The sequence below is a fragment of the Terrapene carolina genome, unplaced genomic scaffold, assembly GCF_002925995.2.
Source record: "Terrapene carolina triunguis isolate 2854851 unplaced genomic scaffold, T_m_triunguis-2.0 Scaffold31, whole genome shotgun sequence".
Classification (NCBI taxonomy): domain Eukaryota; kingdom Metazoa; phylum Chordata; order Testudines; family Emydidae; genus Terrapene; species Terrapene triunguis.
In genome coordinates this window covers 2,940,398-2,953,191 of record NW_020664382.1, presented here as the reverse complement: position 1 = coordinate 2,953,191, position 12,794 = coordinate 2,940,398, and the positions used below count along the sequence as shown (strand labels likewise).

General features: G+C 40.6%; 1 protein-coding gene across 2 annotated transcripts in view; it reads right to left on the bottom strand.

The window, feature by feature from the left end:
* Positions 1-12,794, bottom strand: part of LOC113406481 (Down syndrome cell adhesion molecule homolog) — a 510,741-nt gene that overhangs the window by 215,614 nt on the left and 282,333 nt on the right. For both annotated transcript variants that reach the window (XM_029911623.1, XM_029911625.1), the window contains exon 6: positions 11,736-12,011. In XM_029911623.1, coding sequence (XP_029767483.1) covers positions 11,736-12,011 — 276 coding nt within the window. The remainder of the gene's footprint in view (positions 1-11,735; positions 12,012-12,794) is intronic.

Genomic DNA, 12,794 nt, shown 5'->3' with positions numbered 1-12,794 from the left:
GCCGAGGGTTAGAGCACTCCCCTGGGAGATGGGGGAGACCCACGTTCAAGTTCCTGCTCTGATTAAGAGCAGGGAATTAAACTTGTGGGGTCTGACATCCCAGAGGAGTATCCTAGCCACTGGACTACTGGCTATTCTATGGTGGATGGGTGTCTCTCCCTCTCTCTCAGTTCTATCCCTGACTTGAGAAACCTTCCCCACTAAAGTTTTATCAAAATCGATACCTTTCTGTGAAAAGTTTTGGTTCTGATGAAAAAATGTTTTGTTGAAAAATTCCTGCCCAGATCTAGTTCTGAGCACCCTAGACTCTCATGGAAATCAAGAGTGCTAAATATGCTCTGGGAAGATATTCAGCACCTTGCAGAATCAGGTCTTAGGCTGAGATCCTCAAGAGGTATTTAGGCACCTACTGCCAATTGATTTCAATGAGAGTTAAGTGCCTAAATACCTTTGAGGATTTAGGCCTTAGTGACTTTCTGACATCACAGAATAAGTCTGGAATAGAATTTCGTGTTCTAACCATTAGACAACTCTGCAAACAGTTACTCACAGCCACGTAATTATCCCTACTGTCTTCAAATGGGACTACTCAGATGCTTAAAGTTAAGCATATGCATAGGTATTTGCAAGATCAGAACCTTAGGGTGAAATTAATTTCTATGCACAAGGGCAGCAAAAGGTCTGTGCACCACTTCAGTCCCATGCAAGCCCTATTAAGAGACCTAGTTCAACACATCAGGTATTTATTAAGAAGGCTTAACTGGAATTAAACATTGTGCATGGGCCTTGTATCTGAGGGGAAAATGAAGCACTTTAGGTTTAATATGTCAAAGACTATGATTTGTGTCTACAAATTAATCAGAGAAATAATAAATATGTGAAGTTCTGATATTAACTTCACCCATTTGCACAAGCTCTTATAACAGAATCATGGGATAGATGTCAAGAGACCGAAGAAAAAATAATTTGAATTTGGAAGCCCTGCTGTTGTTGATAGCAGAAACATTCTTTCAGGTAGCAGTGACAGTCCATACTGATCCAGTAAATTATTCTCAGATGTTGGACATTGGAACAGTCCCAATTCCCATTCACGTTGATGACAAAAATGGCTATACACTAGAGTGTGGGTTAGGGTTCTTTGAATTGTTCTTTCTTCAACTTGTATTTTTGAGGTTGACATTTCCATAGTCGTGAAAATGGAGACAAAGAGGAACAAAGTACTGGCTTTCCCCCTTCCCCATTCAAAAATGTCAATTCAGAGGACCCTAAGAGTAGTATAGCTTGAAGTAAAGATGCTAATTTAGGAGTACAGGCTCACATGCAGAAAGTCACCTGACATTACTTGTCATGGCTTCCAAATCTAGCAAATATTTGATAGAGATTGCATTAAAGCCTGAAAGTAGGAGGGTCCGGCGGCAGGCAATCGATTTTCTGGGATCGACTTATCGCGTCTAGTGAAGACGCGATAAAATCGATCCCTGATCGCTCTGCCGTCGACTCCGGAAATCCACCGTGGCAAGAGGCGGCAGCGGAGTCGATGGCAGCGCGGCAGCGGTCGACTTTCCCCCGTCCTCACAGCCAGGTAAGTCGACCTAAAATACGCAACTTCAGCTACGGTATTCACGTAGCTGAAGTTGCGTATCTTAGGTCGGACCCCCGCTGTAGTGTAGACCTAGTGTTAGATACACTGTAATAGACATCAGCAAAGCAGTTCAGACTGAATAGGGAATGTTTTTATGTAATATCTGAAAATAATTCACACATCTATACTTCCAGTTTCTTGCTGGGATCAGAAGCAGGTGTATAGTCTGGGGCAATTTTTGGCTTAAGTACTCGTGGAAAGTTCCAGAAACTTGCAAGAAAGACTCGTCTCATGAAATTCCCACCCTAATTTTGGCGATTCTGAAGGATCAAATTAACATTCAAATTTTTGAGCAACTTTTTGCAAGGTATTGAATTTAGCCTCTCCACCCTAATCTCTTGCATTATAATATGTAGGTTGACTTCACCACTATGTAGCAGTTTTCAGATGGAATTTAGAAAGTAGTTGTGACATTTTGAAGACCAGCACATTGTCTCTCCAAACAGGTTATTAGAGCATAAATGAGACAGACCACTCTTTACTCCTGTTGTATAACCTTTAACAGGCACGTAACCTGTAGCGGTTTGGTGTCCTGGCAGGGAATATTTTTTAAAACCAATATGTTATTAGTATCATTGCTTTGATCAATGTCAATATTTCAGTGACAACTCCAACTTGTTGCTAACACCTAATCTGATATTATATTTGTATGCTTGAGTTGCTCAAGACAGCTTCAATGAGCTAACCCGAGCAGGTATGTTCTTGGAAAACAAATACACTTCACATCTCAAGAACCCAATGACAGACAACAAAAAATCATTAGGAAAAAATATGTCCCAATATTTCTAAAATAAAGTGGCTATAAGAGAGAGATTTCTGATACGTCATGTTTGAATAAATACAATTTGTACAAAGGTTGCATCTATCCCCAACTAAAGAAACTATTTCATTTCTTTTAAAAAATACAAAGCCCACCTTACCACTGTATTACTCCAGTTTTATGCTGGTATAACTGCAGTTACACTGGAGTGTAACACAGGGCCATATAGTACTGTTAGAAGTACAGACAAGTATACTATAACAAATACTTCAAAAATTGTGTTGCTAAAATGTACTGCTATAACAAACATGCTTTCCTGTTTGGCAAAAGCTTGGACTTGAGCAAACAGGTCTCCAGAGCCTGTGGGCTTTTCCCCATATGCTCGGTGGATTGCTTTTCCACTCCCATGGTAAGTAAGAAAACATTGAGTAGGACAAGGAAAGATCCAGTGAAGAGTAAGCCTGGGGTAAAACAGTGCAAATTCCAGCTCTTGTAATGTTTTAGGAATGCTGAAGCTAAGAGCACTTATTTTAGGCTCACTAGTGCAGAAAGGTTCAAATTATGTCTCCTTGCCCCAGCAAGCGCACCTGTGAGAGATTCCTTTGATTACTTTCAGTTTTCACCACTGCCTTCCATTAGGAGAGAAGCAACTTTAATTTCTTGGCCAAAGGTCCATAGCAACCTTGTTGGAGGAAATTGCTGAGGGGATTCATTGAAACAGTACATCCTCCAACTAATCTGTCTTTGCAATCTTCCCTGTGAGCATTGCCACCCTCACCCCCTGTGGTCCCCCACAGTGAAATTGAGGTTGTTGTCACTTTGTATCACTGTTCCTTAGTGGATTTTTCTGCAGCATGCGAACAGAAACACCTACATGAATGGCTTCTGACACACCCTTTCACAGGGTACAGAGTGAGCTCCCCTTCCCAGACTGGTCTAGATCCCTTGGCTGATACAAATAATGGCCTGACCCTCATCAACTTGTTCTGCCCCTTTGGGGCGCTTACTCACCTCCATTTGGACTGGAGTCACTTGGTTTTTATGCATTGAGAGTGCAAGGATCAGGACAGTGTCTGGGCCTTGTGCAGACACCCAGGACTAGCCACAGTCGAGCTCTTTGTAAATTTCCTTAACAACATCTGGTTTCTCCTAAACGGTTTCATCAGTTGTGTGTTACTAGGTGCAGAATCCAACTTAGTCACTGGAGCATTAGACTTTCAATTGTCTGCCCCTTACTGCAGCATATTGAACCTTATCAGCAGGGATTATCATTCATCAAAATATTTATTCCAAACTGAAAAGAGTGACCAAATAAACAGACTAGACATCTGCTAACATTACATCTGCTAATGACATTTATTGATCTGAGCTACTGTCTCCGTATGTTCTGGGTTCATTGCTAAGTGTTAATCTAGCCTGTCCTGAAAAGGGAGAAACAATGTTCTAAAAGCCTTTGCTAAGCAACTGCATAAAAAAAGGGGGGCGGGGGGGCTGATCTGTGTGATTCTATTGCTGTACAAAGACACTCATTTATCAGGGCACTGTATCATAGTGCATTCTTCACTGTTATGCCAATGACATATATATAAAGCATCCCCTCCCCCGAAATACACAACCCTACATTAAAAATATTGCAAAATCAAGCACTCATAAATTAGGAAATGCAAGAAGGTTTACATAGATTCCAAGGCCAGAAGGGGGCATTGTGAATGCGTAGTTTAACCTCCCACATAACACAAGTTACAGTTTTTCACCCAGTCATTCCTCCATTGAACTGTGGTTGAGCTGGACTATGTACTTTACAGAGACATCAATCTTGATTTGAAGATCTCAGTTGATACAGAATCCAACATGTTCCTTGGTAAATTGCTCCAATGGGTAATTACCTTCACTGTTAAACATTTGCACCTTAGATCTAGCCTGAATGTATGTAATATCAGCTTCCAACCATTGAGTCTTACTATGCCTTTGTCTGCACAGGGAGCTAACTATTTCCACAGTTTGGGCCTTAGCCACACTAGAGATTGCCTCTCTCCTCATGTTATAGGTGAGAGGTTGAGATCTACTAAAGGACTTGAGCTAAGAGCCACAGATGTAAGTGAGAGGGGACTACCGGCAGGATGATTTTAAAGGACTACTGGCTCTCGAATTGACTCCTGCAACTACTTTGACAGTCATACTGGTTTCACACCAACTCCCCTGCTATCATAATTCCAGAATTACACCCAGGCAGTTGGTTTTACATCCACTTTTCCATTATTCATAATCCTGATTTTATAATCTTACATATATGTGTGTACACATATATAATATTCATGTGTAGTACATATATTATATATATCATACACATATACCAGCCATAACCCTCAAATAAATGAGTAAGAGCCAGTTATTAGAGAAGAAACACTCTGATATAATTCCTCTATCAGGTTTGCAGGAGGTAAGGTGGTGTAACTTCAGCAGGAGGTAGTGGGAAGGTCTCTAAATCACAGAGATAAATAAGCTTTATGAAATCAGTGACATCACTTTTGAACACTGCATTCTTTTAAAATTGTGCTGCATCGTCCTCTCTCTTGGACTTCTTTTTCAATTAATATCAGTAAGGGAAATGAAAAATTCCCCCAAACAAGGGAAATTCAAATGCAAAGAACTTAAACCAAAACAAACGAAAACCCTGCATTAACATGGCGTTAAGGGTAGAGATGGATGACATTTTTCAGACAGTGATGGTTGTGCTTCCCTTAATGCTGTCGGCCCAGTGGTTAGCACACTCAACTGGGATATAGAAAACCCAGGTTTAAGACCCTGTATGTCATATCCAAGATGAGTGCCCTAGCCACTGGACTATTGGCTGTGCTGGGGTAGCTCTCTCTCTCTCTCTCTCTTTCACAAGAAATTCCAAACTGGACTTGAGTAAAGTTTCATGAAAACTGCTATGTTTCTGTGCCCGATTTGATGAATTGGCATTTTTTGACGAAAAACTATTTTGTCAAAAAATTCCCAGCCAGCTCTACTACTCCTGTACACACAAATACAATACATTTCATAAAGAGTTATCAAACCAAAATTAATATGTCATACTTTTCTATTTGTATGAAACAACAGTACACAAAATATTTTGTTACATACATGTATATGACTAATTCTCCATCACAAATACAGTACAATCATAGCAATGTAACAGCTTCCAAGTCTATTTTTCAGCGGTGCCATTGTTTGCATTTTTGGAAGTAAAATAATCAGAAATACATAGCAGAACAGATATATTGTCTACTGCAGGACTCAGGATACATCACATTTGTGTTTTTTTATTAATGGAATTCAGCAACCTCTACACTGTGTTAATGCATACAAAACAATTTTTAAAAAGTTGAGACGTGAATTTGGAAGGTTCCCACAGAAGATATTTCATGTGAACATAGCAATAAGAGCAGCAAGGTTGCCAATTAATATAAAAGTACTCCAAAATATAAAAATAAAACAGTACTAGGAAGGGGGATCATAGCTGATTTGCACCTGGCATATGCAATGGACATATCCATCAACTTTCACCTGACAAGACAGCACAAACTGTTTCCTTGATTTGTTGAAAAGTATTACTCATAGACTCATAGATTTTAAGGTCAGAAGGGACCACTATGATCATCTAGTCTGACCTCCTGCACAACGCAGGCCCCAGAATCTCACCCACCCACAACCCCCTAACCTACTATTAGAATATTAATAAAGTATTAGACTATAGTGAAGTTGCAAAGCATATCAGCAATGAGAGGACACAGTGTAGGGCTGTCTTACCATATAGTGTTTTCTCAAGTCTATACAAGGTTAAAATATCATTTCACGCAAACTGCGTATTTAAGCTGTTCAGGCCTCAGTGCCTTGTCTCAGCTCACTTACAGCAGAGGCTAGGAAGGATATCAAAGCTAAAAATAGAACAGGAATACTTGTGGCACCTTAGAGACTAACAAATGTTTCTCACCCCAAACCTTGCAACACTAGTCTCACTAGTGCAGAAATGGAGTAAGGCCTTCCTTATGTACATGCATGCAACGAAACTCACATTTACTGTCAGACATATACTAACGATTGAACCAAGCATGAAAGAACTAGCAGATTGCTTGATGAAAGTATAAAGAGATCCATAGAACCCTTGAAAGATTCTAGTTTTCTCCTTTCATGCCTATATAGTTTCCATTTTCTAAAGCAGCCTCCCATGCTCTGATCTGCAATGCAAATCAATGGGCAACATTTTATTTATTAATTAGAGAAAAACAGACATTTCCCAAGAAAGGCAAAGAGGAGCTATTGAGACAGTTGTAACATAAAATACTTTAGAAATAGCCCATAATTGGCTTTCCTGTTACCAGAGAAGAAACCCTCTAATATAATTCTTTTATAAGGTTTACAAAAGGTAAGGTTGTGCAACTTCCTCTAAACCATAGACATAAATAAACTCTATGGAATCAGTGATATTACATTTTAACACTGCATTTGTTTAATGATGCTGTATCCTCCCCTCTCTTGGGCTTCTTTTTCAATTTGTTTCAGTAAGAGAAACGTGAATGAGAGCAGGCTGTTCAGCTGGGAAGCATCTCCTATGAGACTGACCAAAAAAATCACCACTTAGTTCTGATGGGTTTTACTATAGCTTGAATATATAATAATAATTTTGATCTCACCATTTGAAGGGTTAATTTTTCAACAATATGTTTCAAAAAATATCATTATATATATACACACACACCCTGTATTCAGTTACTTTAATGGTCTGGGCTGTAATTGAACATGCTGGGTGTCTGCCACGGGCTGACATTTTTTTGAAAATTTCAGCCACAATTGTTTGGCTGTTTCCAAAACAAGGTTGGGGGAAAATACATTGTTATGCTCATGTAAACCATTCTAATAATCTTTCCTTCAAGAAGATCTCGCACTCCCATGCTTTAGGGCAGGGACTTCAAATTTGTCAGGGAGGTGGCTTTTGTGCCAGGGACGTGCCCTTCACTATCCCTGAAAAAAAGCCGTCCACAGTTGGCCAAGTTATGACTTTTTGAAAAATCACAGTTCACACTTGCTCAATAGAGACTTGCTAGAACTTCACAGCTAAAAACTCCAGAGATTCTATCTGCACTCAGCATGCTCCAGCTCGGCTTCCAGCGGGGGGTGGAGGGGGAGCAGAACTTTCCCGCAATTGCAGCTGTGGACGGCTGTGGGTGGGTTGGGGACAGGCATCAGAAATGACAGCAGGGAGCCTGTCTCTCTTGTGCTCTCAATGTTCCCTTGTCACAGTTCTCGGGCTGACGATGGGTGCTTCCTACTGGACTGGCACTGAAAAGTCCTCAGGGTGCCCCCCTCTGCCTAAATAGGAGTCCCTAGGATTTCTGGGGATGGAGTTCTTGGCTCCCACTCCCCTAGTCCGTTTTGTCTGTTCTCAGCTTCTCTAATCCCAAAAGGAGTAGAGAGTAGCAGCACCAAGCAACTAATCAGCTTACCTTGGGGCTTGCCGGACCTATCTTACCTGGCCGGTATAACTGGGTCACTGTCTCCTTGTAAGCACATGGAGCAGGGGATGGTAAATGGCCTTCCCAAGGGAAGTTCCCATGAAGGCTTCCAGGAGTCTCCTCTGGGAAGTGTAGAGTTGCCATATGCTCTTTCCCACAGCTGTCCAGCAGCTGCTGGGAACTTCCTGTTTTTAAGCCTTTATTCCACCCTTGACTTGATTGACAGAGCCGGAGGGACGGGGCTAGCCTTGCCCACAGCAACTCTTTAAACCCTTTCTCACCAGTGCAAGGTTTATACACCCTGTCACACCCCCTTTTGGGTCCAGTCAATATGGAGGAGCAAGCTGCCCAATTCAAATGCAGAGGGAACAAGAGTTGTACCCAGAGGGTGAGGGAGAACTGAAAATGGTTGGACAAGGAGACTGGGATGGGGAGCTCAGAGGGGAAGACTGGGACTGAAAAGCCTGAGGAGTAGAGACTGGGATTGACGAGGTGAAGAGAATGGAACTGGAAGGAGGACACAGGTGGGGAAACGATAGGACTGAAACAAGGACAGGTTGGACAGGACAGAGCAGAATGGGTTAAGTTTGGGAGGAATGAACAGAAGAGTCTGTGCAAACAGGAGAACCACCCTTTAGTTCAAGAGACAGAGATCTGTGCAGTGGATATCAATATGATGCCATAGGATAGAATTTTTATTTTTGCAATTTGGTTTATTAAAAAGCCAGGAAATTACCCACAAATAGCTATATTGAAGAAATATTATTAAGGTGGCAAAGGCAAGCACTCAGAAGTTAGGAAATGCCAGAATTAAGATTGGCTGTGCAAATGAAATGAATGAAATGTAAGGGCCTGTGATATACAGAGGGTCAGACTAGATGATCTACTGGTCCCTTCAGGCCTTAAACTCTATGAAACTATTTCAAGATATTTGAATTAATCTATTGAAGCTGCTCCACATTTTGTATTTTTCAGTATCAGACATAACAGTGTCGGTCTGAATTATGGAGGAAAAGATAGCACAATAAAATTATAATAGTTTACATTATATTTTCAAGCAATAGGAAAATACTGACTGTTGTTAACTGCTAATGCTCCAAGGAACTATATATAATATGCAGGATAAAATCCGTATGTAGTTATTAACTATTGCGACAAAAAAATGTGTAGCTGTCCAGGATAATTTACGGCTGTGCTGGACTACAGCTAAAATATATAACAACTAAATTAAAATTTGTTCAGATTTGACGAGACAACAGAATAAAGCCCATTTTTGGAATCTTGTATTTAATGTAAAAATAATTTGTTAGGATACGGATTTAGCTAGTTTATTTTTTTAAATACCTCATTCTTGTCAAGATAAATTAAAGGCCTCTGAATCGTTTGAGACTTTCAGAGAGAGGCAGAGTCAAGTTTGAAATCTGTTATCCACTGGAAGTCAAAATGCCACCCACCCACCTCAATGGGTGGGGGAACTTAATGGGGCTGGCGGCAAAGGAGGGGAGCTCCAGCAGCGAGGGTGGGAGACACATTGAGAGGCACCAGTTACCTCCTCTCCCCCCTGGAGTATCTGGCACCCATTGGCCAGCTGGGGGGGTGAGGAGAAGGACAATGTTTGGCTCACATCCCCGAACTCCAGGAATTTAACCTGAAGCCTGGGCCATGTGGGGCCTCTTTCATCTCCATTCCAGCAGCCCCACCCTCCTACCCATCCGGAGCTAAGAATGGGAGTCCAGTCTGGCAGATGCTGTGGGTCTAGCTGTTCACACATTGAGGGTCAGGAAGGAATTTTTTCTTCCATATGGCCAGTTGGCAGAGGCTTGGAGAGATTTTTGCCTTCCTCACAGCACCTTGGAGCCACAGGAGGTTAAGCAGGAATGTACTTGCTAACTGAGATAGCTGGTTGAGTTATTAATTCATCAAAACTTGTGGCCAGTTTCCAGTGCCATTAAAAAGATAAAGTGAATGGTTCCCAGAGGTAAAAGACATGGGATTTTGCTGATGGGTCTTGGGCTAATGGGATAGGGTGAGACCTGGTGGCACTCATGGGCCAAGGTCCCCACCTTCTGCCTCTGTCCCCCTAATAGGGGCGGGGTTGGTAGGACTCAGAGCCTGCTGAGTCCTGGGGGGTAGGCTGAGGAAATCCTACCCCAAGTTACGGGTTATATGGAAGGAGCCCTGTAACTGCTGTACTGGAACCACTTAAATGCCTGGTATAGGAGACCAGGAGTGATGGGTGGATAGCACCCCTCCCCTGTGTTAAAGTTTAATAAAAGTCATAGTCCTAAAATCCATCCACATGTCTGAATCTAAGGCATCAAATCGCTTTCAGAATGGCAGTTGTGTTTTGATCTAGATATCTGAATTGTATAGGTATGGCGCCAATGCTTTTCTTTACAAATATAGTAAGAGCACTCCCATCTACATCTGATTAAATTAGCTGTCATAAGCACTTGAAGAATGATATAATTAAAAGATGGCATTCTCAACCAGGGGGAACAGTAGAGACGACATCAGCACAATCACTAATTTAACATTCATTTTCACAGAGATGCACCAACGGCAGTTTTGCAAGACTATTACGGTGACAGACAAGATAGAGCATATGATAAAAAGCTGCAGTGTTAGCAGCTTTTTATAACAGATTGCGTGGAACAGTGCCCCTTCTGGGCTAAAGAACATGATGGGTCACTCCTTGAAGGGTTCACAGTACTACTGGTTACAACCTAATCCCTCCACCCCTTCAAGTAATAAGCAATTAACATAATTCTAGAATGAAAACAAGAAAAAAGGCTTAGAAATATTCTTGGTATCTTATCTAAGGCCTGAGACATATTAATCAAAGAAAAATACAAAAGGGTAGAAAAGCTTTTGAACAAATTCATAAGGGGAAAATGTACTTCAGTTCTTCCTGTAGGCTTATGTGAAATGAACTTGTTAGTCATCTTGGATGGGGGACTGGACCACATCGCAGTACAACCTAGTTTTGAACAATCAGGCATAATGAGCACATTTGTGCTTTTTATCTTTAATGTCTTTGTGTCTGGTCTGGGTGCAAAGCTTGGAAATTATCATCATCTACTTCTGAAGGTTTACATCCTTGTATGGGAACTTTTGTATTGATTTCAAACATCCTGTTCCAAATTGCAAGTTGTGTATCGTTAAAATGAACTTAGAGAAATGGCTCTCTCTTTAAAGCATCAACATCTCCCTGAAAAAAACAATTCCTATTTTTTTTTAAATCAAGTTTAATTAATTTAGCTCTTGAATCTGTTTACTGCTTACTGGAGAAAAAGGAGAAATAGACACAATTCATAACTAACAAAACCTCATTGCATTTGCTAGCAGCTGAAAAATAACTAGGTTACAAAACTGACTTTAGTCACCAAGAAGAGACAATGACCAATGAAACTTCAGTGAACATAACATTGAATGATCAGTCATCCTCAGCCACTGAGTCATCTCATAAGAAAACAAAGAATTACATTCCATGCTCTTTAGTCTTCAGTTTTTAGAAGCACTCGAGTCCTCGTCATCATATAAGGCCAGATTCTCCCAGATTTACTCATGGTGAGCAGTACCTTACTAAGCAAGTAGTCCCACTGAAGTCAACAGGACAAGGCACAACTCAATGAGAGCAAGTCTGGTATAATATGATATCTGTAGATGACCATTGGCTATATATCATGCCTACACAATTGTTAAAAAAACAGCAGCTTAACTGTCCTATTGCTTATTTTCTAATCACCAGTACAATTTTACATGTGTGGATTCTTGTACTGATTAAAAACCTTCTGGCCATTAGCTTAGCTTTATATTTCAATATAAACATTACCTTTTACAGTCACATGTACACTCTGGCTTGTAGACAGCTGGGGTTGAACCAGAACATTGCATGTATATTCCCCCTCATCCACTTCCTTCTGCACATCTGAGAGTTTCAGTGTTCCATTGTTTTCGAATGCTACTTGGCGATGGTTAAAAGGAAGCAGGTCTGAGTTCTTGTACCATTTAATGGAGTAATATGGATAGCCAATCACACGGCAATGTATATAGGTGTCCCGTCCTGCTATTGCTGTGATATTTTTCATTGGACGGATGCTTGCTGGCCCTGGAAAAGTACAAAGAAACTCTTAAAAATAATTTAAGGGCATATTTGCTAGAGGAAATATTCATTTTTTGCTGATTATATAAATGTTTACAACATCCATTAATGTAGCCTGCATAACATTTCTTCTTAACATTTGACAGTTTTTGCTTTTAAGAACCACTTAAGCAGTCTCCCTAATCTTTATGTGCTCTAGTTTCTCTCGCCCTACAGCATACATTCTAATTAGGGCTGTGGTATATGTTTGTATTATTGAATACTTGTTTGATAAAATCTTTGCTGCATTACAAATTAAAGACTAGGGAATGATTTAATTAAATGTCAAATACTAAAACGTATGCTAAGCTAGAATCCTGTTACACATGAGAACACTGACAAAGTTAGCATTCATTCTGATGTATATAAAATATAATATCATGAGGATGGGTATTATGCCATGTAGAACTACAAGTTCAAGCTAACGTACCATGTGCATGAGTAATTACAATGAATGTAGGACAACTAAAGGAGGAGAGGAAAATAAGAAACACATGCATGCAAAAACTAAAATAGGAAAACATATTAGTGAGGACGCTAACCCTCATGCTTGAGGAACATAAGTTTAGGGAAAGAGATTGTATAACAAGCTGACTTCACAAGCCAAAGAGGGAAGGGGCCTTCCAACCTTAAACCATACAACAGAGTTTCTAGAGGGGGTTGAGGGAGGTGTGAAGATGGGAGAACCACAGTAAGTCAGTTTCGGCATTCCAAGATTCAAACCAGTGCATGCAACAATCTTCTCCACTA